The 25,965-nt window shown below is 60.5% G+C and overlaps 2 protein-coding genes across 7 annotated transcripts; one reads left to right on the top strand and one right to left on the bottom strand.

Annotated features, from left to right (window-relative positions):
* The first annotated feature begins 1,952 nt into the window (after positions 1–1,952).
* Positions 1,953–19,519, top strand: POMT1 (protein O-mannosyltransferase 1). Of its 4 annotated transcripts, none has more exons than XM_058693779.1 (20): positions 1,953–2,047; positions 2,888–3,045; positions 4,176–4,282; positions 4,717–4,767; positions 5,319–5,465; positions 6,167–6,278; positions 6,658–6,723; positions 6,811–6,904; positions 7,106–7,261; positions 8,443–8,573; positions 9,081–9,176; positions 10,121–10,213; positions 11,701–11,797; positions 13,920–14,012; positions 14,319–14,439; positions 14,818–14,915; positions 15,409–15,522; positions 16,291–16,417; positions 17,416–17,593; positions 18,019–18,821. In XM_058693779.1, the coding sequence occupies exons 2-20, from the start codon at positions 2,924–2,926 to the stop codon at positions 18,191–18,193; spliced, it is 2,178 nt and encodes a 725-aa protein (XP_058549762.1). In that variant the 5' UTR covers positions 1,953–2,047; positions 2,888–2,923; the 3' UTR covers positions 18,194–18,821. The 4 variants fall into 4 exon arrangements, 3 of the variants coding, with proteins under 3 accessions (XP_058549762.1, XP_058549761.1, XP_058549760.1); XM_058693778.1 differs by lacking the exon at positions 1,953–2,047 and adding an exon at positions 2,133–2,510; XR_009251339.1 differs by lacking the exon at positions 1,953–2,047 and adding an exon at positions 18,851–19,519 and having other exon boundaries at positions 18,019–18,708.
* UCK1 (uridine-cytidine kinase 1) lies at positions 18,813–24,959 on the bottom strand. Of its 3 annotated transcripts, XM_058693781.1 has the most exons (8): positions 24,713–24,947; positions 24,096–24,255; positions 23,037–23,133; positions 22,658–22,800; positions 22,486–22,580; positions 22,066–22,176; positions 20,671–20,719; positions 19,910–20,208 (listed from the first exon to the last, which is right to left on the bottom strand). In XM_058693781.1, exons 1-8 carry the CDS (start codon positions 24,818–24,820, stop codon positions 20,030–20,032), a joined length of 942 nt encoding a protein of 313 aa, XP_058549764.1. In that variant the 5' UTR covers positions 24,821–24,947; the 3' UTR covers positions 19,910–20,029. The 3 variants fall into 3 exon arrangements, with proteins under 3 accessions (XP_058549765.1, XP_058549764.1, XP_058549763.1); XM_058693780.1 differs by lacking the exon at positions 22,066–22,176 and having other exon boundaries at positions 19,917–20,208; positions 24,713–24,936; XM_058693782.1 differs by lacking the exons at positions 22,066–22,176; positions 22,486–22,580 and having other exon boundaries at positions 18,813–20,208; positions 24,713–24,959.
* Between the last annotated feature and the right edge of the window lie 1,006 nt (positions 24,960–25,965).

Below are 25,965 nucleotides of genomic sequence, written 5' to 3'. Positions count from 1 at the left end.
ACACTCACCCTTTGCCCTTTCCCTCCGATCAGTACCTATTGTTTCTCCTTTCAAATATGTGATTGTACTAGCTCTTTCCATATGAAAGAATTCTCCTTATTTAAATAAAAAAAAATTAAAAAAAAAAAAAAAGCCCTAAAGCTGAATGTGCTTTCTCAGGCTGTGTGTCCCTCGATTTTCCGTCATTTGACAAAATTAGAGTTTTTACACAATGCTTGAGGAAATTCAGAGTGAGTTGGCTGAAATGCTTTAAAGCAAGGTGGGGGAGGGAAGGGATCGAAACCTGTAGGTGGGGTGCATCTTCCAAATGGGTTTGCATTAGCAATCTCCGCCCTTTATCCGTGTGAGTGATATTAAAGGTGTGCAGGACATCTGCCTGCCCTCCGCCCTCCCCCTGCTTCCCATGAGAAGTGGGTGGGTCAGAGGAGCAAGCATTTGTCACTTTTTTTTTTTTTTTTTAAATATTTTTAAGTAAGCTCTATGCCTAAGGTGGGTCTTGAACTCATGACCCTGAGATCAAGGGTTGTATCCTCTACCCTCTGAGCCAGCCAGGCATCCCCGATTTGACGTTTTATTGGTGGTGACCCCTTCTTTTGCTGGGAGGAGAAAGGAGTGCAGCGCTTTGGGGCAGGAGGGAGGAGTTCTTTCGTCTGGGGCCAGTGAAGGATCAAGAGCTTGGATCGGAGTCCCAGCGGTGACCCTCTCAGTTCTGCTGCCCACCCCACACCCCACAACTGCAAGACTGGGAGCTGGGAAGGACACTTCCCCACCCCAGAGGCACACTTTGAACTGTGCCCACCTCATGGGGGTCGTGTGGATTCAAAGAGGTAACGGTAGTAGTTAACATAGCTGCCTGGCACCAATTAATGTAAGAAGCTTACGAATCACTCCCAGGTTGGACACTTTCCACGAGAAATGACTCCTTCTGAATTGGGACCTGGGCATGGGCTGTCTCAGCTCTAGCATCGGTACCCTTTCCCTGGATTTACTGCCCCCAGGGACAGGAGCTTAGGGAACTACACCAGGAGCCAGCCCCACTCCTCTCCAGGCCCAGGGAGCCCCGGCACAGTCTACACAGCCTTGGGAGAAGCCTGCTTGTCAGAAGTAACCACCACATTTTTTAAGTTCATTATTTATTTTTGAGAGTGTGTGCGCCAGCAGGCGAGGGACAGAGAGAGGGAGAGAAACTCAAGCAGGTTCCACGTTGTTAGCACAGAGCCCAATGCGGGGCATGACAAGGGCGGAACTCCAGTCGGCCGCTTAACCGTCTGAGCCCCCCAGGCGCCTCAATCACCACACACTTAACCGATGTTCTCTAATGCTGGGTAGACCAACATTCCCGGAAGTAAAAATTCTTGCAGACGATCAAGAACCTTAACTGCAGTTTTCAAATCAGCAGCACCCTTCCCGTCCTCGAGACGAAAGCATACATACCCCAGAGGCCCAGGAAGAGTGAGGCTGGGGAGAACGGTGGTGTCGCCGTCGGTTAACCGTCCGGCCCCGCCGTTCCCTGGCCAAAGGCGCTGTGCGGGGTGCGGGGACCGCAGGCGCGGGGGGGCCGGGCGGTACGGGTTCCGTGGGGCGCAGCGGCCACACGGACCCTGCCCGCCCTCCCGGCGCACTCGCTCACCCGCGGGCTCGGGGCGGACACGCCCACGCGGGTTGCTCGCGCTGAGAGGCACGCGGACAAGGCCCTACTGTCTTGTTTTTTAAAAAGACACCGGAGCGCTCCCTGGGCACGGCGATCTTCGCACACCCACCCAGGCCGTTAACGACGTACCACAGAGGCGGACCTCCGCGCCTGTGCGCACGCGCGCCGCCCGGGCCCGGGACGCACGCGCGCTACCCCGCGTAAGGCTCCGCAGGCAAGGCGAATCGAGCGCCGAGCAGGCGGCGCGTGGGCGGTGCCGCATGCCGAGCAGCCTCGCCCCCGCGCGCGGCGAGGAGCCCTAACGGTCAGCCCCCCCACCCCCCCACCCCCCCCCACAGCAGATCCGAGGCGGGGCCGGATGCGGGAGCAGCGCTGCGGGAACTCGACGAAACGCGAGTACGTTGGGGGCGTCAGGGACCAGGGCCCGGTCGGCACCCGGGAGAGCCTGCGCGGGACGCGCGTACGCGGCCTGAAGACGAGCCGGGGCGGGGGCGTCGGCGTCGTAGCCGACGGGGGGCGGGACCGAGGGCTAGTGCGAGCAGAAAGGCGGGCGCCCCGGCAGGTGCAGCCTTGGGAAAAGGAGGGGTACTCGGGCGAATGGAACCTTTGGGGCGGACGGTGGCGCGGGACAAGTGCAGCCCATGGGGGAGGTGGGGGGGAATGTCTGGAAGAGCAGTAGGGGCCTCCTGGGGCAGATGAGATCTCTGCGGAGAGGGGGACCGCCAGACCCCAGGTGCAGCTTTATTTGGTGGGACAAAGGGGGCGTCGAGTAGATGCAGCCTTAAGACGAGTGGCGCTCAAGGGAAGATGACGCCTCGGGGACGAAACGGGGGCGCCTGGGTGCAGAGGCACCCCCACGGTGAGAAGGGGGGCGCCTAGGTGATGGTGCTGCGGCGGGTAGGGGAGGAGCGGAGATGCTGGCGGCAGACGAGGAGGCTTCTGAGGGTCAGAAGGTCGAGGTCACCGAGGTGAGCGGGCTTCTGAAAGCAGCTCCTTTCCAAGAAGTGCTCAGCTGGTGTTCGTGGGGTGCGTCGTTGAATGAGTGAATTTTCGGGCACGAGGTTCCCAAACCCTCACCTTAGTTGTCTGTTCGTGTCCTCCCGATTTTCTCTCAATGACCCCACGACGCGTATGGTTCTTTCTAGAGCCGCCTGAGAGCCAGGGCGGTTGTGATCCTTTGGGAGCCTTCAGGTTTGCCGCTTATGTATTGACATCATCTCTTCCCTTGCTTTCTAGGGTGTTTTCGAGGACCCGCTTTTGCTTTTCTACGGGATGTTGGGATTTTTGAAGCACCCCGTCGTGGTGAAGGCTGACATCAACTTGAACGTTGTGGCTCTGACTGCAATGGGGCTACTGAGCCGCCTGTGGCAGCTCTCCTATCCAAGGGCTGTGGTGTAAGCCAAACAACTCCGTTGGGGGGGGGGGGGGCGGCGGCGGATTCGGAAAGGGTTGTCATTTGTTCATGCGCCGGTGACCGGAAGTGCCTTTCTGAACAGCGGAGGTGGGAGAGTGGAATTCTGGGCTTCCTGGTGACAGGTGCTTCTGGCAGAGGAGAGGCCGGTTTGTCCCCCGGACGGCCCCTGCTGAGTCTGCCTATCATGTCTTGACCCGTAGTTTTCTAGCAGGTGAAACCTGGCCCATGAAACAGGTGCCACAGCTTAGGTAACCACTTAAAATCAAGGGTGGAGGGAGGAGGATTGATGAATTCGGAAGTGAGTCGTCACTGACCTTCAGAGAGCATCTTTTATTATAAAACGGGACGTGACTGCTGTTATCGCAGCGCTATCCACTCTCTGGTTAATACCTGTGTACTTTCTGTTTAACTTTTCGTGGCCGAAAACGTTGGACGTACACAAAAGTAGGGAGAACGGTATGACGACCCTTACCAAAGACCCAGCTTCAACAAGTTATCAACTCCTAGCCACCCCTCCCTCGTGGTGGATTTTTTTAAGCAAGTCATAAACAGTATGGTTAAGTAATTCAGTATAGTTCTAAAAGATGACGAGTCTTAACAAAAACCATATTAGCGTTAGCACGCCTAAGAAATTAACGGCAATATTGACAGTGTCATTGAATGTCCCTGATTGACTGAAGCATTTGTTGCGGTTGGTTTCTGCGTGTTTTGCTTTCACACCTGCCCCTGTTTCGTTTGGTTACCAGGTGTGATTCTGGACCCTTTGTCACACAAGTGGTGGCGAACGAGGGGATTAGCGTCAGGTCTCTGTGGCTTTTCAGTAGGCCGCCTGCTAGCACGTCCCTCAATGGGAACAGTGGGGGTAAATAGAGTCTGTGTTAGGCAAACCTGCAGAGTATGTGTGGCTGTTCTTCTGTGCGTTTTCCCTCCTGTCCTGGTGGATGATGCCGTGCCCGTGTCTCCGTATTTGGGGACGGAGTGCAGTTGAGGCAAAAGTTCCGACCTTTGCTGAGCACTTTCTAACGTTGTTTGGGAACAGGTATATGGTTACCCTTGCGCCTTTGTTTGCTGAAGATTTCTGGTTGAATCTCACGTGGGTTTGCTTTTCAGTTTCGACGAAGTGTATTATGGGCAGTACATCTCTTTTTACATGAAGCGGATCTTCTTTTTGGATGGCAGTGGACCACCGTTTGGCCACATGCTGCTGGCACTGGGAGGTAGGATTCGTTACCTAGAGAGAAGTGTCCTTTTAAAACTTCTAAGCGAGGGCGGTTTGTGGGTTCAGGCCCCACATTGGGCTCTGTGCTGACAGCTCGGAGCCTGGAGCCTGCTTCAGATTCTGTGTTTTTGTGTCTCTCTCTCTCTCTCTCTCCCTCCCTCCCTCCCTCCCTCTCTCTCTCTCTCTCTCTCTCTCTCTGCCCCTCCCCCACTCACTCTCTTTCAAAAATAAACACTAACAAAAAAAGAAAAATGAAAAAAAACAACTAACTGAATAAAATTGTGGCAGTTTATTAAGAAAAGTAATGATGAAATCAGACCTGTAAGTGAAATTTCTGATTATTTGTCATTGTTTCCTTGTTCCCTGCCACGGTCTGGCAACTCCAGAACCGTTTGCTGAATGGCTGAGTTACCGATTCGTCTTCTGTTTCAGGTTATTTAGGAGGATTCGATGGTAACTTCTTGTGGAACAGAATCGGAGCAGGTAAAAGTCATCTTCGTGGCCTTTACTGATGTGTACGTATCACAATGGAGGGAGAGTGGCTTTCATAGGGATTAACAAGCGTGGTTTATGACGTGTCCAGGGTATGGCAAGTTCGGTCTGAGCGGAAGACTTCGGAAAGATCTGGTAACTCTCTTAGCGTTTAGTCGTGGTAACTATCGCATCCTGAGTTTTTGGCATACGTAGCACGTTGCATATGTGGCATCGGACGACAGTCACTTTTCTGTACGTGTAAATTTTCTACATTGCCGCAATGTTTTGGGGGAAAAGTGAGGTAAATTTGTAAATGAGGAAAGCACCAATTCCCGAATCATCGGCCGTTGTTTTTAGGCGTAACGAGAGCTAGGTTTTGAGTGCGCGCGGCTCGTTTCAGAGCTTTCATTTGTCGCTTGTACCTGCGTTCCTGACACGGCCCCTGGTTTTGCAGACTTGCATTTTCAGTTCTGTGAACGCGATGCCCTGTTGGAAAACACGGCTGCAGCATATGAAGGTGTGCGCGTGGTGTGTTCGGCTGAGTGTGGTTGTTCTTTCAGAATACAGCGGCAACGTGCCCGTGTGGTCTCTGCGCCTGCTGCCCGCCCTCACGGGGGCCCTGTCGGTCCCCATGGCCTACCAGATCCTGTCGGAGCTTGGCTTTTCTCACTGTGCCGCCATGGGGGCCGCCCTGCTGATGCTCATCGGTAAGACCGGGCCTCGGCCTGCTTTGGGGTCGCGCAGGGAAGAACCGAGCACTGGCCTTTGTTATGTGTGAGCGTGACGCCCAGATGTGCCCCCACCCCCTGCCCCCCGTGGTGTCTCCTACTCCCAGGATGGAGGGAAGTGTGCCCGGTTCGCCCAGATTTGACTCTGGGAGTCACCTGACTCCCAGGCTGCAGGGTGGCGGGACCTTGTGTTCAGACCTGCGCAGTCCTGTGTGGGGGTGGGGCTGCCCAGACGGGGCTCCCGGGTGCTCCGTGGTGCCTCTGCCTCCAGCCAAGTCTGGCCCGGGTTTATGGACAACTGAAAACTAAGATGAGAAGTCATGTGAGAAAATACAAAGAACTAGGGTTTGTGGAGTGAGTGGCCCCTCTAACGGAGGCCCTGAACCAGTGTCCTGTCCTAACGGGCAGCCCCACCAAGTTGGTATTCCTTGGGCAAGTGGGAAAAATAGAGACTCAGGTTCGGCGACTCGCCCAGGGTTGCACAGGTCTTGCTGGGCATGATTCTCGCCTAAGAACCTGCCTTCGTGGTTCTGGACCACACCCCGTCCGGCCCCCCAGTCCCGAACTTCCCACCTCCACGTGCCGTGACTTTTAGGGCGGGCCCTTCCCGTGGGTGCTTCGACCTTCGTACATCTGCCCTCACTACATCACAACCGACACGTGTGTCCTCTTTGCAACAGAGAACGCTCTCATCACTCAGTCAAGGCTAATGCTTTTGGAGTCCGTGTTAATATTCTTTAATCTGCTGGCTGTGCTGTCCTACCTGAAGTTCTCCAACTCCCAAAAACAGAGGTATGCAGGATGTGACACGCCCTTCCTAGTTCGTGAGAAAGAAGGGCTCGGGTGGTTTGTTGACCTGAGACGGTCTGATGCCTTTTCATTTCGGAGAGCCGCCCGCTGGCTACCTTTTGTCACCTGGACTGGCCCTTTGCTCCTTCCTGACCCCAGAAATACGTTCTCATTTTTGCGTACTTAAAGTAACTGCAGAGATGTCCCGGCTAAAAAGAGATTTTGGCAGGGCCGACATTTGGGAGACGAGCATTTGTTTTTCCCGTCCTGAAGCTCGGGGACAGCCAGCCGACCCTGAGAGGTCTGAGAAACGTGCCCTCTCTGGCCTTCGGGTGGTCTTTGGTGACCCGTCCCCAGCTTCGCTCTTCCTCTTTGACCCCAGGCCCTTCTCTCCGAGCTGGTGGTTTTGGCTGACGCTGACCGGAGTGGCCTGCTCCTGTGCCGTGGGGTGAGTTTGGTCCACGGGTCTGAGGCGGCGTTGGCGGCCTCCTGCTTCTGAGCCTCGTCGCAACGGCTTCTCATCGTGTCCTTTCAGCGTCAAATACGTGGGTGTTTTCACGTACCTGCTCGTGCTCGCTGTCGCTGGCGTCCACGCCTGGCACCTGATAGGAGACCGGAGTCTGTCAAACGTAGGTGCTGAAGTAGAGCGGGGCGTGTGGCTGTCCCGGGGTGGGGCAGAGGGCTGTGACGGGCGCGGCTGGCAGAAAAGGCTTCTCAAAAGGCAGACCTCCGTGAGCCCCCCACGGGCGGCTGCGTGGAGCCCGGAGCCCTGCTGCTGACCTGCGTGCCTTTGCGTGGGGCAGGACGTGACGTGTCTCCGTCCCGTGTAGGTCTCTGTGCTCTGTCACCTGCTGGCCCGCGCGGCAGCTCTGTTGGTCGTCCCGGCCGCCATGTACTTGCTGTTCTTTTACGTCCACCTGAGTCTGGTCTACCGCTCTGGGCCCCACGATCAAATCATGTCCAGTGCCTTCCAGGCCAGCTTGGAGGTAAGACGCGGTGCCACGGCCCCCTTAGAAAGAGGACAGGGACAGGGCGCCTGGGTGGCTCAGTCGGTTAAGCGTCCGACTTCGGCTCAGGTCACGATCTCGCGGATCGTGGGTTCGAGCCCCGCGTCGGGCTCTGGGCTGACAGCTCAGAGCCTGGAGCCTGCTTCCGATTCTGTGTCTCCCTCTCTCTCTGCCCCTCCCCTGCTCGTGCTCTGTCTCTCCTGTCTCGAAAATAAATAAAAACATTAAAAAAAGAGGACAGGGTGGACTCAAAGTTTTCTCACATAAACGTTGAGCGTTTAGGGGAAAACCAAGTCAAGAGGAGTCTGTTTTAGTATTTTTATTATTTTTTTTTTTTATTATTTTTTTTTAATTTATTTTTTTATTTTTTTTGGGACAGAGAGAGACAGAGCATGAACGGGGGAGGGGCAGAGACAGAGGGAGACACAGAATCGGAAGCAGGCTCCAGGCTCTGAGCCATCAGCCCAGAGCCTGACGCGGGGCTCGAACTCATGGACCGCGAGATCGTGACCTGGCTGAAGTCGGACGCTTAACCGACTGCGCCACCCAGGCGCCCCTGTTTTAGTATTTTTAAATTAATACTGCACATGCTGACGGTGAGCTATTGCATGAAGGGGTTAGCTCTTCAGTGTGACCTGCCCTGGGACATCATGACGTCCTGCAAACTCCGGGCAGCTGCAAATGCTTCCGAGGACGAGCTCGACTCTGGCATTCGTTCATACTGACTTTGCAGCGATAGTGAAATGTGCCAGTCGGGGCGGTTAGGACAGGAGACTCCAGTCAGACGGACCCGCTCCTGAGTGCTGGTCTGGGTGTTTGCACAAATCTGTCAGCTCATCCCGTTCCTACTTTTCTCACCTTTTGAATGGACAGGGTTGCCCTTCTCCGAAGATGCTGTCGGATCTTAGGGGTGTTGTGGAAGGGTAGGTGAGCGCCTGGCCCCACAGCCAGCATCCAGTCCTCAGCAGCTGTGTTAGCGATTACCTAACGTGACATTACGATTAGGTTCCCTGTCATCACAGTTATGTGACGTGATAACAACAGCCACCACTGTGAATATGTCCCCCCCCACCCCCACCCCATGGAGGTGTGGCCATCAGTGAGGCTGGTGAGATCGGCACCCCCCTTTCTCACTTGCCACCTTTTCGCTTTTGTCTTAGGGAGGGCTGGCTCGGATCACGCAGGGCCAGCCCCTGGAGGTGGCCTACGGTTCCCAGGTCACTCTGAAGAACGTTTTTGGCAAACCCGTGCCCTGCTGGCTTCATTCCCACCAGAGCACCTACCCCATGATGTAAGGAAAGTGGCCATTGCGACTCGAACATTGCAACACGTTTGGTTTGTTTCACACGTTGGCTGTTACCAGCTTTCACTGTAAATGAAGTTTATGGGGGGGCGCCTGGGTGAAGCGTCTGACTCTTGATCTCGGGGTCATGAGTTCAAGCCCTGCGTTAGGCTCCACAGTGTGGAAAAAAAGAAAAAAGAAAGAAATACACGAGACAGAAAGACTTTGGGCTCCGAGAGTCTGATTATCAATAAACCTTGTTGTTTTGGTGTCTAAAACAGAGGGACTTGAGGAGCCGGGGGCCCGGGCTCTGTCATGTCAGCTGTGCGCCCTCCACGCTGGACACAGCCTCCTGCCGGAGTCTTCCGGCCCCGCTTAGACTTAGACATTCATCCTCCCCCTCCCCCCCCCCCCCCCCGCGGCCCCCCACCCTGCTAGGTGACATTCTCAGGGACCCGGAGAGGAGGCTGCTTGCCGCCCGCTGGCAGACGCATTTCTGTGTTGGTTCCTTCACAGATACGAGAACGGCCGAGGCAGCTCGCACCAGCAGCAAGTGACCTGTTACCCCTTCAAAGACGTCAACAACTGGTGGATCATAAAGGACCCTGGGAGGTGCGTGCAGGTGCTGGGCCTCCGGGACAGGGCTCGGCTCCTGGGCTCCTCGCCGTGTGCACCTCCTCCCTCGGAGCTCCGAGAGCAGCTCCGTGCTGATGAGCCGCAGTCGGGGGGTAGATCCTTCCTCCGTGAACTGGCCGCTCTCTGTCCCACCCCTGGGTTCTGTACAGGTGCGTCCCAAACGCTCCTGTGTCACCATCCACCCCACCTTCCCCGGGCATTCACCTGCCCAGGTCTCCCAGATGGAGGACCCCCTTGTCCCCCTCTCCCAGGCCACTCCGTCAGCCAGGCTGTGCTGTCGCCCATCCAGTGCAATCCAGACCTCTGCCCTCGGCCCTGCGTTTCTGGAGTGAGGCAGGCTCCACGCGTGCCGCCCCTCTGGCTGGAACAGTCCTACTCAGCCGGCTCCTCTGGGAGGCGGCCTGGACCGCCCTCCTCCCTGTGGGTGGCCCGATGGCTTCCCCGTGTCCGTCGTGGCACAACCGTTGGCTGCTGCTTAGCTCGCTCCCTCGGCGGCTGTGTTCCCCATTTACTGTGGTGACGTGAGGCCAGCGGCCACCTCCGACCGTTGACCGCACGCACGGTGCCGACCCGACGGGCCCTTAGTACGCTTTCATCGAGGGCTTGCCGGAAAACAGATTCCATCCGCTCGAGCGATTTCTGGGCGGGTGCAGGTGTGTCTGCCACTCCGCCGTTTGTAGAGAAACACAGAGCAACCAGAGTGTGGTGATGGCGAGCGGGGTCACAACAGGAAGCTTGGAAAGTGGCCTGAGGTCTCAGAAAAGAGTTAACCAGACTTCTCTATTTTGATTTTTACGAATTCACCTCCCATAAGGTACAAATTGCCGCCGGTGGGAGAATGTGGAGCCCTTGCCGCCCGGTGGGCGCGGTGCTTCCGCGGGGGCCCGAGCTCGGTCCCAGCCGGCCCTCTGTCCCCGCAGGCACCAGCTGGTGGTGAGCAACCCTCCGAGGCCCGTGCGGCATGGAGACGTGGTGCAGCTGGTGCACGGCATGACCACGCGCTTCCTCAACACGTGAGTGTCCCTGCTCGGCCCCCTCGGTCCCCCTCGGGCTCTCCGTGTGGCGAAGCCGCGTCTGCCTCCCCTGGGGCGGCCCCGCGCGGGACCCTGCACTCGGTGGGCGCGAAGGAGCAGTGCGAGCCCGGGAGGCCCCAGAGCTTCGAAAGACAAGTTTGGGGCGAGCACGGGAGTTGCTTCCCGCACAGGAGGATGTGAAGTCCAGTTGCTTGAAGCAAACGTGAATTCGAGAAGGATTCAAACGCAGGCTCAATGGGGCTGGGAAAGGTCCTTACGTGTGGGTTCTCAGCCCTCACCTCACCTAACCCGAGCCGTCCGCACATCGATGGGCCCGGGCCCCGTCTCTTCCTCCACCCGGCTTCGTGGGTCATCTCACGGCTCTCCAGGACGCATGAATTGTGCCTCGGGTCCCGGCCTCCCCCTCCGGAGGCCACACTGCAGACCTTGGCTTTGGGGTACAGCAGGTTCCCGGCCTCCGGCCTGCTTCTCTCTGGAAAGAGTCAGTTGCTGAGCCGCCCCCTGGGTCCTTCTCTGTGTTCCCTTCCTCTCCTCAGAGAAGACCACTTCTTCCCGTCCTCGTTCTCACTGCGGCCCAGGCCAGGCCTGATCCCTGTGCTCTTGGGGCCGGTGCCCCGACCTCTGCCTCTATTCCCCCCACCCCCGACAGCGGCGCCCTGTGAACACAGTGCTGGCCTTTTGGCCAGAAGCACTCCAGTAGATTCCACGGTGTGGCCCTGACACTCAACGTCCCCACTTCTCCTGGCTTCAGGCCCCCTGGGATCTGCCCCTGGTGACCCCCTGGTCACCTTCCCTGCAGTCACCCTGGCCTCTGCTGTCCCCACACGACCAAGTGCTGCACCCCTGGGGCCTTGACACTTGCTCCATCGGCCTGGAAAGTTCTTGGACTCACACCCCCATGGCCTGCTGTGTCCACTGAAACGTCACCTCCTCAGAGCGTCGCCCGGGCACTTGCCCTGCTACTTTGGTTTTATCGGTGGTGCCCTACAAGCCTGGCACTCTCTTGTGTGAAGGTCTGCCTTCTGCAGGGTGTGAGACGGACTCCGTTCCCTGTGGGGTCCCCAGCTGCTCCATAGTGCCCAGCGCAACAGTAGGACACAGCGAACGAGGGTGGTGGGTGTTTCTGGACATTGGAGGTCGCCGGCACCGAGGGCACCTTGTCCGCCGACAGTGCTCTTCGTAGCCCAGACGTTTCTGAGGCCTGGCTGTCCGGGAGCGGCCGGATGCACGTTGTCGTGCTTCTGGGGGATCGTGGGCGCTTGTCCAGCGACACGACGCCTCTGTCAGACCCCTCATCACGTGTCATTTCCCCCAGGGGTGTGACTGTGGCAGGCGGCTGCCTTTTCAGTGTCACGTTTATCAGCAAGCCCCAGGGTGGTGCGTCCTCGGGGACCCTCGAAGACCTCGTGAACGCCTTTTCAGAGCAGCCTGAGGCAGTCCCTCCGCAAGCCTGTTTCCTTCTCCAGGCATGACGTCGCGGCGCCCCTGAGCCCCCACTCGCAGGAGGTGTCATGCTACATCGACTACAACATCTCCATGCCTCCTCAGAACCTCTGGAGACTGGTGAGTCCCCACCGGAAACGGGGCTTAATGGCCGTCAGTACTGCCTCCTTTGTAACGTGACCGTTCAGAACCGCCACTTGGAACGGTTCCGATTCAGGGGCGCCCAGGGGCTCCCTCGGCAGAGCGGGTGACTCTTGATCTCAGGGTCCTGAGTTCGAGCCCCACGTTGGGCGTAGAGATGACCTGAAAATCTGGAGGGGCGCCCGGGTGGCTCAGTCGATTAAGCATCCAACTCTGGATTTCAGCTCAGGTCATGATCCCAGAGTCATGGGATCCAGCCCCGCATCGGGCTCTGCACAGAGTGTGGAGCGTGCTTAAGATTCTCTCTCCTCCTTGTTCTCTCGACTGAAAAACAAAATCTTAAAAAAAAAACAAACACAGGGGCGCCTGGGTGGCGCAGTCGGTTAAGCGTCCGACTTCAGCCAGGTCACGATCTCGCGGTCCGTGAGTTCGAGCCCCGCGTCAGGCTCTGGGCTGATGGCTCGGAGCCTGGAGCCTGTTTCCGATTCTGTGTCTCCCTCTCTCTCTGCCCCTCCCCCGTTCATGCTCTGTCTCTCTCTGTCCCAAAAATAAAATAAAAAAAAAAAAAAAAAAAATGTTGAAAAAAACAAACACAATTCTGATTTCGATGTAAAATTAGTGATTTTTAGTCGTAAGGTCATAGGTGTTTTCCTTGGGGACAGAGACTTCCCCTGAGGCAGTGACGAGGTTACGGAACGGTGGGTCAGCGCTCCACGCCGGCTGTATGGTTCACGTGGGCCTCCAGGTGAAGGTTCCCTCTGACTTGGTTGCTTGTTCAGCCTCCAGGTCACTGAACACACGGGGTCGGGGGCTTCGGCCCCCCTCCCTTGACCAGAGGAGCCTGATGTTAACCAGCGCCCCCCGTCCCCCCCACAGAGTTTCCCCAGGGGCTGCTTGGCCCTTCAGTCGGGTGGTTCCTTGAGGTGGCCCTTCGCTGAGGTGGCGGGCGCCGTGGTCGCCCTTCCTTGGAGCCTCCAGGGGCGCGTGCCGTTCCCACAGAGTCACTCTCCAGGGCTGCACGCGCGTCTAGCAAAGAAGGCAGGAGGAAAGCGTTCCGTGGCTGGGTCCTTGAGCCCGCAAGAGTTAAGGACGTGCTTGCAGACACCGCTACAGTCCCTTGAGCGTGGTGACCCGCTGGGGGGCCCTCCCTAACGAGAGGCGGGCTTTCCTCGCGGCGGCAGCAGCTGCCCGCCGAACACCAGCCTCCTCGCCCCACTTGTGGTTCTCGCAGGCGTGACCGGCACATCCCACGGGGTGCGGTGCTGCTCGTAGGCCGTCCCGGCAAAGCCAGGGCCGCAAGGCTGCTGTCGGTGCTCGTGTGCACGCTGTGTCTCCCGCTTTGCGTCTCCGTGGGCAGCTGTCTGCCTGCAGTCTGCTCGTCTCCCCCCGCCCCCAGATGTCCCCGCTGGACGCACACACTCCGCGCCCAGCCCAGCCTGGAATCTCTACTGAGGGTCCTATCCACCGCCCTTTCTGCCGTCCTGCTGTCGCTGATTCTTTTCCTCCTCCTTCCCCCTCTTCCCCTCTCTTCCCCCCTCCTCCCCCTCCTCCCCCCTCCCTTCCCCTGCTCCTGCTGGTAGCACCTTCAGCCCCACGCACCCACATTTCCCACGGGAGCTCACAAAGCTGGGACAGGGCCGGAAGATGGCTGGCATGGGCCGTGCTCCTCGGCCAGGGCTCCTCACCGTGCCCACCGGGCCCCCCGGTTCTCACCGGCAGCACACGGCCTCACGGGGTCTTCTTGAGGCTGCGATAAGATATGACTATGACAAGGCCAGTGCTCTTGTGACGTTCGTGTTTCCGTCATGCACTCTGGGGAGTCCCTTCCAAGGACCTGTCGGGGACCACGTGTGCACTTGCCAGAGAAGGCAGCTCTCGGAGGTCCCTCAACTCTGCAGGAGGGCGGCGTGCGTCCCGGACCCGCGGCACCGGCACCTATGCTTGGGTGTCCGCAGCGAGGTCAAGGCCGCCGTCCTCTTAGCTTCCCGGAGCTTGGCCCCTCCTGTCGGCCTGGGACAGTGTCGTCTGGTGACTGGTCCTCACATTCCATGGAAGGAAGTGGGGGATGGAACGAGACGACAGATGGGGTCTGCTTTCACAGGACATTGTAAACAGAGACTCTGATGCGGGGGTTTGGAAGACCATCTTGTCTGAGGTCCGCCTGGTGCACGTGAACACCTCCGCGGTCCTGAAGGTGAGAGGGCGCCGCGTCTGGCTCGCCGTCTGGGCAGGGGGCTCGTGAAATCGGTTTACGGATCCTTCGGGCCGAACGGGCTCCTAGCGGGCAGCACATCTGGCCAAGGTCCTCGCTGTGTTTCCTGCCCACTGACGAGGGAGGACTTTATAACTTCTCACCACTGAATCCCGCCGTGACGGCCCCACGGGGGAGAGGCTGTCGCCCTTGGGGGCTGCAGACAAAGTGACCGGTTGGCGGGGGCGGCGGGTGTGAGCCGGGGCCCCTAGCCTCCCAGTCATGCCCCGCCTCCCTTGGTTTTGCCAGCTGAGCGGGGCACACCTCCCAGACTGGGGGTTCCGGCAGCTGGAGGTCGTCGGGGAGAAGCTGTCGCGGGGCTACCACGAGAGCACCGTGTGGAACGTGGAGGAGCACCGCTACGGCAAAAGTGAGTCCGGCCTGGCCTGCTGGCCACCCGTCGCCGCCCCTTTACCAGGACGCCGGCCCCGCGGGCTCTGGTTCCGGCGGGGGCTGGACGCGCTGTCCACGCTGCTCCCCGCTCAGCCGAGCCGTGAGCAACCGAAGCCGTCACTCTGAAGTGTTGCTGGAAGGCGGTATGAGCTGAGCTGTCTGACTGGAAAGATCTAGATTTGGTGGGTAGATCTGGTCCCGTTGCGGGGGGAGAGCCGAGCGGAGTGACACGGTCTGACGCAGCCGCTGTGGGCGGTCTGAGGAGGGGGAGGCCCGCTTTTCACCACGCCGACGGCTGTGTCGCGGGCTCCCCGACCTTCCGCTAACGTTCTTCTGGGTCCGGTGTGTCTGTCAGGCCAGGAGCAGAAGGAGAGAGAAGTGGAATTGCACTCGCCCACGCAGATGGACGTCCACAGGAACCTGAGCTTCCTGGCCAGGTTCCTGGAGCTGCAGGTGACGTGGTGGGGGCGGGTGGGTGGGCGCACCATGGCTCTGCGTGGGGGAGCGGGCTCCCGGCCACACGGCACTGCGCCCCGGAGAGCGGCTCTCTCCCCGGCATCAGCCTGGGGCCTGGCTCAGTGGGGCGGGCTCCTCTGTCTCTGGAAGTGGCCAGTGCCCCACTGTCAGCCCGGGGGGCCTATGACGTCGGGGGCAGGAGTAGTCAGAGCCCAGCCAGCAGCGTGGCACACGCTGAGCCCCCCGGGTCAGGTCATCGCGTGCCACGGTCAACACGATGGGGCCCGAGAGAGGTCAGAAGCAGAAAGTCGGCCTCCCGTCTCTAAAAGCGTTCTCAGCACCAAGTTCAGTTCTCTCGTCTGCAGACAGGGTGGTTGGAGCTCTGGGGCCGCGTCTCAGGGGGAGCGGGATGCCCCCGTGACCGGGACAGGTCCCTGCGCGGTGAGGCGTCTGGCTGTCCTCCCGCCTCAAGCCTGTGGCCTTGTTGCAGTGGAGAATGCTGACGGCCAAGAGCGACGGCTCGGAGCACAAGTACAGCTCGTCGCCACTGGACTGGGTCACGCTGGACACCAGCATCGCGTACTGGCTGCATCCCAGGACCAGCGTAAGTGGGTGCTTGCGCTGGTCGTAAGTGGGCGGCCATCACAGGCGTCCCTCGAGACTCCCGTGGCGTTGAGAGCAGCCACCGCGTCCTACCCAGCCTGGCTTCCTCCAGGGCCTTCCTCCACACAGAAGCCCACGTTGGGCTTTCTCCCTACACAAGTCGGCAGCACAGGGTCAGTGCTCCTGCCGGGAGAGTGCTCCCTCCCTCACGTGACGAGTAAGGTCCTACGCGTCTGCATGTTGACGGAAACCAGGCATTACTGCTCTGGGGGGAGCAACGCTGTTCCCCTTTCCTGACAAAAGCTGTATTTTCCGCGGAGCATGAGCGGCCGAGCCCACCAGTGCCATTTCCATGTGTGTCGTCCCTCTTGTCCCAGTAGGACCAACGGCCCTGGAGCTGGCGCCCAGTCGGTTGCCAGCAGATATTCCCCAAATTTTCATGCTGAGAACGCTCACCTCTCTCGTTCCCGCCGGAGCGGGGGACGAGCCATCACTTGCCGGGAAGCAGGGTCCTTGGCCCTTTGTGGCTCTGGGTTGGCACTTGATAATGTAAGAGTGCCGGCCGCGCCCGGCTGGGTTTCTGCCTACCAGATCAAGGAGCTTAGCACTTTTCCAGAGGGAGACTCATTGGGAATAGGCACGTCCATCAGCAGTGGGGTCCCAGCCTGCGCCAGCGTTTGGGCCGAAGGCCGGCAGACAGGCAAGCGTCCTCGAGGGTTTATCCCTCTGGGCGGTCGATGGCCAACGGTGTGTCCCTGTGTGCTCACAGGCTCAGATCCACCTGCTTGGGAACGTCGTGATCTGGGCTTCGGCCAGCCTCGCCACTGTGGTCTACGCTCTGCTCTTCTTCTGGTACCTGCTTAGACGCCGAAGAAAGATCTGTGACCTCCCTGAGGGTTAGTGCGGCCAGTTTCTTTCTTTTTGTCTCTTTCTCGAAAGCAAACATTAAAAAAAGAGAGCGTGAGCAGCAGAGGGGCAGGGAGAGAGGGAGACACAGAATCCGAAGCGGGCCCCGGGCTCCGGGCTCCAGGCTCCAAGCGCCGAGCTCGAACTCACGAGCTTGTGAGTCGCGAGGTTGTGCCCTGAGCCGGTCAGACGCTTAACCGACTGAGCCCCCCCAGGTGCCCCGAGTGTGCAGCATGTTTCTGACGGGCATTCACAGCACTTCCGGTGACAGCCCGGCCTCGCCAGGATCCTGCACCTTAGGCGATTTTCTGCATAGAAGGAACTTAAATCAGTGTTTGTCTCCCTAGAGACAAAATTGCCGTTGACTTCCCCGGTTGTGCCGGAGGCTTCTCCGGGGACGCTTGCTGTGACCTCAGGATGTGACAGCCTGGGTGCCTGCACGCTCCGGCATGGCCGGATGGCACAGAGTGGCCAGCAGGCGATCTCTTGGGCAGGGGTGCTTTACAGTAATAGAAACCACTATAAACCATCTTGAGACAGAAGAGCTGTAAGGACCTGGGCAGGGCGGGGCCACAAAGGCCTCGGGAGCCGTGCGGCCCGTCTCCGCTCTTCCCGCTGACTCTTGGACCCAGCGGGCCGGCCGGGCGCACAAACACAGCCCCTTATGGCTCTTACGGGAGGCCGACCCACCTGGTGGTGATCCCGGACAAGCCAGGGACCGTGGGGACCAGCCGGGCCTGCCCCCCGCCCACCCCGGGGGCCGGTGTGGCTCAGAGGGGCGGGATGGCGAGGACCCCGCAGGAAGCCACTGGAAAGTTCTTACGACACAGTCCGCTCTTTCCCCAGAGATCACGGGAAGGGTCAGGAGGCGGGGGAGGAGCGAGTGGGCACCCTGAAAGAGGAGGCAGGCGGCTCCAGGGACCCACGGGGCCTTTGCGGGCGAGGCCTGAGTCAGCAGCGCTGGCTCAGGGCGACCTTCCCGCCCCAGATTCCTGGCTGCGCTGGGTGCTGGCGGGGGCTCTGTGTGCCGGCGGCTGGGCGGTGAACTACGTCCCCTTCTTCCTGATGGAGAAGACGCTCTTCCTGTACCACTACCTGCCGGCGCTCACCTTCCAGATCCTTCTGCTCCCCGTGGTCTTGCAGCACATCAGCGACCACCTGTGCAGGTACAGGCCCTCCCCGGGGCCCCGGAGTGACGGCTTCAGTGTGGCGTGGGACGGGCTAAGGTCCCAGCAGGGACGCCAGGGGACGAAGCTGGGGCTGGCTGGGAGAGGAGTTGCGGGCGTGGGAGACGGGGAAGGACCCCCGTGGCGGGGCTGCCCGGTGCACAGAGCTACGGCACAGATGTGTAAACCCGAGTTCTGGAAGCTGGCCCAAAGGGCATGGACTCGGGATCCGGGCGGTCAGGGGCCGCAGAGCCTCTCGGGAGGGCTGTGGTACGATGACGCTGGACGTGGGGACGCTACTGTGGGATCGTGGGTGTAGATGGAAGATTCGGGAAGGTGCACGAGGGTCACTTTCGGCACATCAGGCAGGGCGTGAGGAGGGTGACGGGGCCCCTCATGCCCGTGCCCTGCCCTGGTGCCCGCAGGACCCAGCTCCTGAGGAGCCTCTTCAGCGCCCTGCTTGTGGCGTGGTACTCCTGTGCCTGTCACGTGTTCAACACGCTGCGCCCGCTCACCTACGGGGACAAGTCACTCTCCCCCAGCGAACTGAAGGCCCTTCGCTGGAAGGACAGCTGGGACATTTTGATTCGCAAACACTAGCAGGACACAAACCTGGTGAAGGCCGGGGCCGGGGCGAGGCAGAACTTTTACGGGGGTGTTCTTGTGACAGGGTAGCCCTAAGCCTGGCCGGCTGGCCGGGCTACCGCGGTTTCATTTTCCAAACAGCCCCCGGATAAGCAAAGTTCGTTTTGAGCAACAGAGTTTCTTTGTTCCAGGCGTTAAAGAACGCGGCCTTCTGGGTCCACTGACGCCCAAGAACCTCCCGAACCAGGCTAGTGTGGGACTCACGCGGGAGGAGAAACGGGAAGGGAGCGAGGGTCGCGCCAGCCAAGGCCCCGGTCGCTCTCCCGAGTGCCCGCTGGACCTGCTGGGCTACGGCGGTCTCAGCCCCTGCCCCCGGTGAGGTCTTGAGGACGCGCTCTGAACGCGGTGGTGTCACACAAGCTACCGAGTGAGAAGCCTTTGAAGAAGCAGAGGTGGGATTCTGGCCGCTGCAGTGAGGACCCTCACTGCCGCCGACTCTCAACCCCCCGCCCCTGCGGGGTCCGGCTGAGGTGCGTGGGCGAGCGGCACCTGCAGCACGTGACGGGTATTGCAGCCCCGCGGATCCGTGTGCTGAACCTGCCTCCCGTGTAGAATTAAAAAAGGGACAAATTGGTATTGGTAACCGGTGTTATTTATTGATTCTCCCTCCAGAAGGGGAGAAAATAACCTGGACAAGACTGTCACACACACCTCAGAAAGCAGCCACGGAGCTTGGCCAAGCCCAACTGAGGTCCCATCCGTGTCACTACACACAGTACTCGCTAGAAGGAAACCGGAAGTGCCCGTGCGGTTTAGCCGGTGGCAACGGCAAAGCGTCGCTTTTACAGGAACGGTGCCACTGGGGAGGGGAAGACAAAGCAGGACGACATGGAGCCCGGGCATCGTCTGTGCGGCCGCGGACTCTAGGTGTGTGCAGGGAGACGGGCTGCCTTTGGACGGCGCGCCCCGACTCGGGAAGGCCTGTCCGCAGAGCACGCGGGGCCCAGGCGGCTCCTGCAAGCGGGGAGGCCTGACCCCGAGTAGGACTGTGTGTGGACACGGCGGGCGCCAGCCTGCCTCCTGTCCCAACCCGCAGGGCCGGGGACGGGGCTCGGGCCGGGGGAGCGGGGCCCGTCCCCTGCGGCCGAGGCTGGCTAAGGGAAGCTTGTTCCCAGGGCTCCTTCCTCGACTCTGCCCTTGGCGCACAGGCCAGGAGGAAGGAGACCCCTCCGTGGCTCCTACATCCGTGCGTGCCAGACCGGGTCGCACCCCACTGCGGGGCACGAGACTCCGTCACTAGGTCACAACTAACGGTAGAATAAATAACAACGAAACAAAACACTCGCACGTGTAACACGTAAAAAGGGGAAACGCTCCCTCTCCAAACCTATGTTTCGGTCACACGTTGTGTGGGAACCAGATCGTCCTGGACAAAGTCCCTCACGCCGTGGGTTCCCGTCGAACACACTAGGACAGCCACCGCGTCCAGGCGGGCTGCTCGATGCTCCCGAAATAACGTGACTTGCTCGCCACACGTCCTGTGGCACGCTTCTCAGGAACTTAAAGACGGACTCGAAGCTTCCTGAACGTGAGGAAGCAGGTGAAGGCAGCGGGAGGGCCTGCCGCCATCCCGGGGGGCTGAGTGTCACAGGTGCAGGTCTGCCCACAACAGGGAGGAACCCCGTGATCCTCGCGCTCCACCCCCACCCCCCGTCTGTACCGCGAGACGCAGAGAGGAAGCAGCAGCTGCGTCCACACGGGGGGTGGGGGGCAGGCATCTCCGGACACAGCCCGAACAGTCTGTCGGGGCAGGGGCGGGGGGCCTGCCCGGGAGGCCGGGCACCCCGCCGCTCAGTGGGGCCTGCTGCTGGACTCCAAGTGCGATCGCTTGCCGGAGGTCAGCACCGCGGGACGGTCTCCCGGCTCGGGAAACGTCCTCTTGTAGCTCCGCCCGTTGGACCCTCGGTGCCACTTGCAGAAGTCGCCGCTCAGGATGTCCTGGATGTGCTGCACAATCAGGTTGATGGCCACTGCGGCAGAGACAGAGCGCACTTAGCCGCGCCCGCTCCCCCTCGAGGCCTCCGGGCCAGCGAAAAATCTGCCGCGGGCTCGCTGGGCCGCGCCTGCCTGGTGGCACCGCGTCTCAGCAGACGGAAAGACGCGGGTCGGGCAGTGAGCACAGTAAAACTCGGCGGCCTGGTCTGCGGGGGTTTCTGTGAACCAAGAGCCTGGGTCGGCCGCTCTCTGTGAACGAGGGACTCCCCCCCCGTCGATACACATCTTTTCCCAGCTTTACTGAGCTATAACTGACGGCCGGCATCGGGTCAGCTTAAGGTGTACGACGTGTCAAACCCCTTTTTTGATACTTGGAACCTGTGTCGTTAACGTGCACGGACAGGCAACCGTCCCAGCCTCAGGAACGGTGCCAGGCCCGGGCAGGGTCTGCTTTGGGGCTCCGGGGGGCAGACGGAGGAGGCGGGGCGGGTTCTTACCCATGTTGTCCACCCCTCGGGGGATGATCACGTCGGCATACTTCTTCGTCTGCAAGGCAGAAAGGGGGGTCTCGTAAGGATCTGTCCCCCCCCCCCCCCCCCGGGTGACTTCTAGTTGTTTGAGGCCAGATTCAATCAGCCCCAGGCCATGGCAGGGACCGGTGTCGTGGCAGACAGTGGGGCCGGGATTCAGGGCTTAGCCAGGAGCCGGAGGCAGTGACCCGAGAGGCAAAACAAGAAGGAGAAGCGGAGGCAGCCGGAAGAGACGTGTCTCTCCCCTGGTGTCTCTCGCGCTTTCCCGTGGACACCACCGTGGGAACATTTCTCTGTGCAAACAGCGCACCGAGCCAAGTACAGCGGGGCGTCCTGCCACAACACGTGACCTTCCTCCTCAGGAACTAGGAAGCTTTCTGCAGGAGGCCCGGTGCGGTGAGCAGGCCAGTGGCAGCAGACTGGATCCTGGCCGTCGTCAGCACCTGCTCCCTCGCTAACCCCTCCCCAGCAGGTGCCCCTCTGGGTACGGGCAGGGAGACAGATACACAGGAGGCACAGGGCCACCGAGGAGCGACCCCAACTAGATGCCACTGAGGGGGACACACGTGAATCAGGCCAAGCAGAGGGAGAGCAAAGAGAAACGGGTGGGGGCTGAGGGACCGACCCGCGGAGCGTGCAATGTCGCAGGCGTGTCGATACGGACCAATAGGGCACGTCACAAGAGATGAGCCACACGGGCCGGCGGTGGGGACCCACCGAGGACATGAGCACAGGGGGCCAGGCTGGTTCCACAAGGTTTGCTGACTGGTGGGGTGCAGATGAGGGGACGGCGAGGGGCAGGAGGGATGGAACCCAATGCAGAGCTGAGAAAGGTCGTGCTCCCGGGGGGTGGGGGAGGGACACGGCCACCCAGGCTGGACTCGGTGTGAGGCTGTGAGTAAAACGAGTGGCAAGTTCAAGGGCGGTCCACGCAGGGTCACCGTCAGACCGGGCACCCAGAGTTTTGCCGTAAACCACCTACTTTGCCAAACATCTTCCTGTGAATAACAGGATATAACCATTTACTTCTCTAACCATTCTCCGGACGCTTCAGGAAACGTGAACGTGAGATTAAAAAACGTTCTCTTCAAGCAACGGGAGAGGGAATTCGTTTGTCCAACTTAACCAAAGCAGGAAGCCGCATTCGAGGGCCTTTGTGCCGTATTTCACTTTTAAGAAGCAAAATATTAAGTTTCCCCTGAGAAGCACCTGGAAACCCTATCTAGTTAGGACGGAAGGTGGAGGACACGACAGATGGCCGTGCAACAGTGAAGGCCTCCCCGCAGGCCACCTGGACCTGGAGAGCCAGCCACGTGCAGCCTGGAGAAACACGCGGCAGGGACAGGGGGACGAAGTGCCTACGGTGTGCCAGATCTGTGTCCGTTTGGGCCGCGAACAAACACGTCCCTGCCTTCGTGGCGTTTCCCGTTCTGAGAGGGGCCAGCAAAGCAGGGAGTGTGAGACCAGAGGTGCCTGGAGAAGGGGGAGCAGGGGGTTCCTGGGGTGAGCACGTGCGGTGAGTCAAGGCCCGCAGCAGAGAGGAGGTGAGCCGCGTGGACGTGGGGGACGAGGGGCTTTTCGAGGCAGAGAAAGTGATAACGCACAAGACGCTTCGAGAGCTGGGACCGGCCTGGGAACAGCCTGGCAACGAGGTGCAGTGGGCTAATCTCTCCATTCATAAATCAGACCCTGTGCGCCCACGATTCAGCTCTCACGGAACAGGGCGCCAGGGGTCCCTCTCGAAAAGGGAGAAAAGGAGGGTCCCGAGTAGGCGAAAGGTACCGGCAGGCAGAACTCCTCGAAGGCCGGCTTCACGAAGGTGGTGTACTGGGTCAGAATCTGCTCCAGATCCCTCCCGCGGTGCACGTCCCGGAGAACTGGGGCAAGAAGAGGAGGGCGGTGAGGACCGGCGGCCGGCCTCGGCCAGGGGCAGAGAGGCCCGCGTCCGCCTCACCTCTTCTCGACAGCCTGACGTCGGAGTCCGTGTCCACGAAGAGGCGCAGGTGAAACATGTCGCGGACCTCCTGGCTGTAGAACACTAAGATGCCCTCAAACAGGACCACATCTGCAGGGTAGACCACCGTGGTCTCCGGTAACCTGTGAGGTGAGACCCAGAGATGGGCCCTGCTGGCGATCCGGGGGCCCGGGGGGCCCGGGCCCAGTCGGCATGGAGGGGGACAGATCACAGCGGGGGAGGGGTGGGTTTGCAGAGAGACCACAGGGCAAGGCTGCCGCAGGTCAGTCTGTGGACGCCCCGGCGGGGACGCGCTAGCCGCCCCCGCCCCCCCCCCCCTCCCCCGCACACGGTCCCTCTCCCTGGAACCACTGCTCACCTGGAGTGGGTCACAAAATCATAGGTTGGGACCTCGACGGTTTTGCCCTCCACGATGTTTTTCAGAGTTCTGTGCATCAAATCGTTATCAAAAGCATCTGCGGGGGATAGAACAAAAGGCAAGACTATCTATCCAGGTGCCCTTGTGCCGGGGACGGAGCGACTTCCTCTGCCCCGGGGTCGGCCAGTCACGACCTCCAGGAACATTTTGGACTGGGAGCCACCCCTGCAGACTACGTTTACGGGGCCGCTGCCCAGGTTCCCTGTCCCACACAGAAGTTTGCACCCAGCGATTTCCTGAGTGGCCAGCCCAGGGAGGTAGGTGGGTTAGAAATCTACTATTTTTTTTTAATGTTTATTTATCTTGAGAGACAGAGCTTGAGTGGGGGAAGAGTAGAGAAAGAGGGAGACACAGAATCCCAAGCAGGCTCGAGGCTCCGAGCTGTCAGCACAGAGCCCGACGCGGGGCTCGAACCCACAAACCGTGAGATCGTGACCTGAGCCGAAGGCGGACGCCTAACCGACTGAGCCACCCAGGCGCCCCCATCTGCTTCCGTTTCTGAGAAATAACCACCGACGGACACTCCTCAGGCCTTCCTCCCACGTGTCCCCCAAGAAAGAAAGATGGGTGCCAGCCACAGGGTGAAATCTAGCAGTGGCAGGCAAGGGCAGGCTGGCTCTCTCCCCTCATCTACCCCATTTCCACCTGTCCCCTGACCAGACCAGATCAGACCAGAGTCCGCCCTCTGGTTTACCCACTGCTTCCCCTGCTGGCCTCTCAAGGACTTTGGCCCCAGGGCAGGTGGGGAAATGTAAAACGCTGTGCACAAAGGACCCCAAACAGCTGGAGGGGTGCATGGATTTCTCCCCCTCCGCGGAGACGACTTCCTGGCCGGCTCCAACCAAGGAAGCCGGGAACGCCTGAGGGGGGCCGCTCGGGGCCCAGGGGGCCAGGCAAATTCCATGGAAGCACTCGGGCCTCTCTGCATCCCCATCCGACCCTGGAGCCCAGACCCCTTGGCCTGTCCTCCCCTGCTCCCCTCAGGGTCTCGCGCTGCACCTGGGTGGTCGAAATTGTACTGGCCCTTCAATGCCTTGGCTTTCTGCTCTGCAGTCAGGACCTTGTAGAACCTATCTTGGCTCAGGATGACCAGCTTCCGCTGCCGGTGGTCCACTTCGTTCTGGCCCAGCAGCTCCATGATCTTCTCACACACAGTGGACTGGGAATACACAAACAGGATTCCCGCCTGGACCCGCTCCTCCTGCCACGGGGCGGCCCCTTCCCGGCCGTTTCTGCAGGGAGCTGGCTTCTGGGGACACCGACCCACCAGCCCCCACGGACTGCCCAGCAGGCCGGCGACAGGTGGGGCTGGGCTCGGGTAGGGCCGCGGGGCACTGGCAGGGGCAGCACGCACTGGGGGCCCCAGAGGAACCAGGCCGGCGGGAAGGCTGTGGGGGTGGGGGCCCGAGGGCAAGCGCCCCCCGCCCCGCCCGCCCACCACGGCCGCAGCCCCGCGCCCCTCCGCCCCCCGCTCCGCCCACACCCTAGAGGGGGGCGCCTGGGCAGCCGGAGCTGGGGTCTCTTCTCTGGCTAGAGGCCGCAACGGGCCGCCCGGAGTCTCAGGGGGCCGGGGATCGAGCTGCACGCAGGCCCCGCCGGGCCGCTCAGCCCCTTACCTTCCCGCTCGCGGTGCCGCCGCTCACCCCGATCAGGAAGGGCCGCTGGTGAGGGCGGTCCGCCTCCGGCGCGGCGCCCTCGCAGTCGCCGCCTCCAGCGGAAGCCATCGCGGGCTCCGCTGGCCGGCATCGGGGTCCTCGCTCCCGGCGCCTCCCGGAACCAGCCCGTCCGCTCGCCCCCGCTCGAAGGTCGGAGACGCCCCCCCCCCCCCGGGCTCCACTTCCGGGAGCCCGGGGACGGGAGCGCGCCGAGCACGGCGGGAGTTGTAGTCCAAGGCAGCGGAGGGCGGCCGCGCATGCGTCAGGCGGGCCGCCCACCGTTGCCGGGGAAACGGAGGCCCGCCGACCTTCGGCGGCGTCCGCCGGAGCCTCTCGCGCAGCAGGTTTGCGGCGAAGGACGAAAGCCGCCAAGTACCGCGTTTGGCTGTAGGAGATTCTAGTCGCGGAGCGGCCTCCGCATCAGAGGCGGTGGGCCGGGAAGTTCCCTCCGTCTGCGCCTCAGGTGCCTAGGGGCTTCGGGAATGATCTCCCGAGACTGCAGGCCGGGGTGGGGTCAAGGGGAGCGCCAGGGCCGGCAAGTCAGCCTCCCGAGCCGCGTGGCCAGGGTGGGAAACACCGACTTTACGGCCTCGTGAGCTGTCACCCCGAGAACGCGGTACGGATTCTGCTCCTATCCAGCGTCCGCGCCGGCGCACAGCCTCCCTCACCCCGCGCTCCACACCGGCCAGAGTTTCCTAAAATTCCTCCGATCGCGTCGCTCCTCCCCCAACCCCCGTCTTCAGCGGCTCCCCACCAAGCCTCCTTAACCTCCCCAGCACTTGGTGACAACGATGACTTTTTAGACGCCTGCACTAGGCAGGCTGTGAGCCAAGGAAGCAGACTGGGTACCCCTGTCCCCCTAGTGCCTGGCGCAGAGAAGACAAACGCTGATGAGCTCAAATGGTCTGTTTCCGCAAGGGATCAAGACTCTCTTTACAGGTCCGGCTCCCCATGCAGCGTGAAACCCCATCATGGGTATTTGATGACAATAAGGTATGAAGCCACAAAGACTACACCAGGCAAAGTCGCTGTTTAGGTGACTTCAAAAGTACTAGCCGGGTTGGCTGGGTGGCCAGTCTGTTAAGTGTCCAACTTCAGCTCAGGTCATGATCTCACTGTTGGTGAGTTCAAGCCCCGCTTCGGGCTCTGTGCTGACAGCTCAGAGCCTGGAGCCTGCTTGGGATTCTGTGTCTCCCTCTCTCTCTCTGTCCCTC

This window comes from Neofelis nebulosa, chromosome 12, assembly GCF_028018385.1.
Source record: "Neofelis nebulosa isolate mNeoNeb1 chromosome 12, mNeoNeb1.pri, whole genome shotgun sequence".
Taxonomy (NCBI): domain Eukaryota; kingdom Metazoa; phylum Chordata; class Mammalia; order Carnivora; family Felidae; genus Neofelis; species Neofelis nebulosa.
Note: the sequence above shows the minus strand (reverse complement) of the source record. Positions and strands in the feature narration are given on the sequence as shown.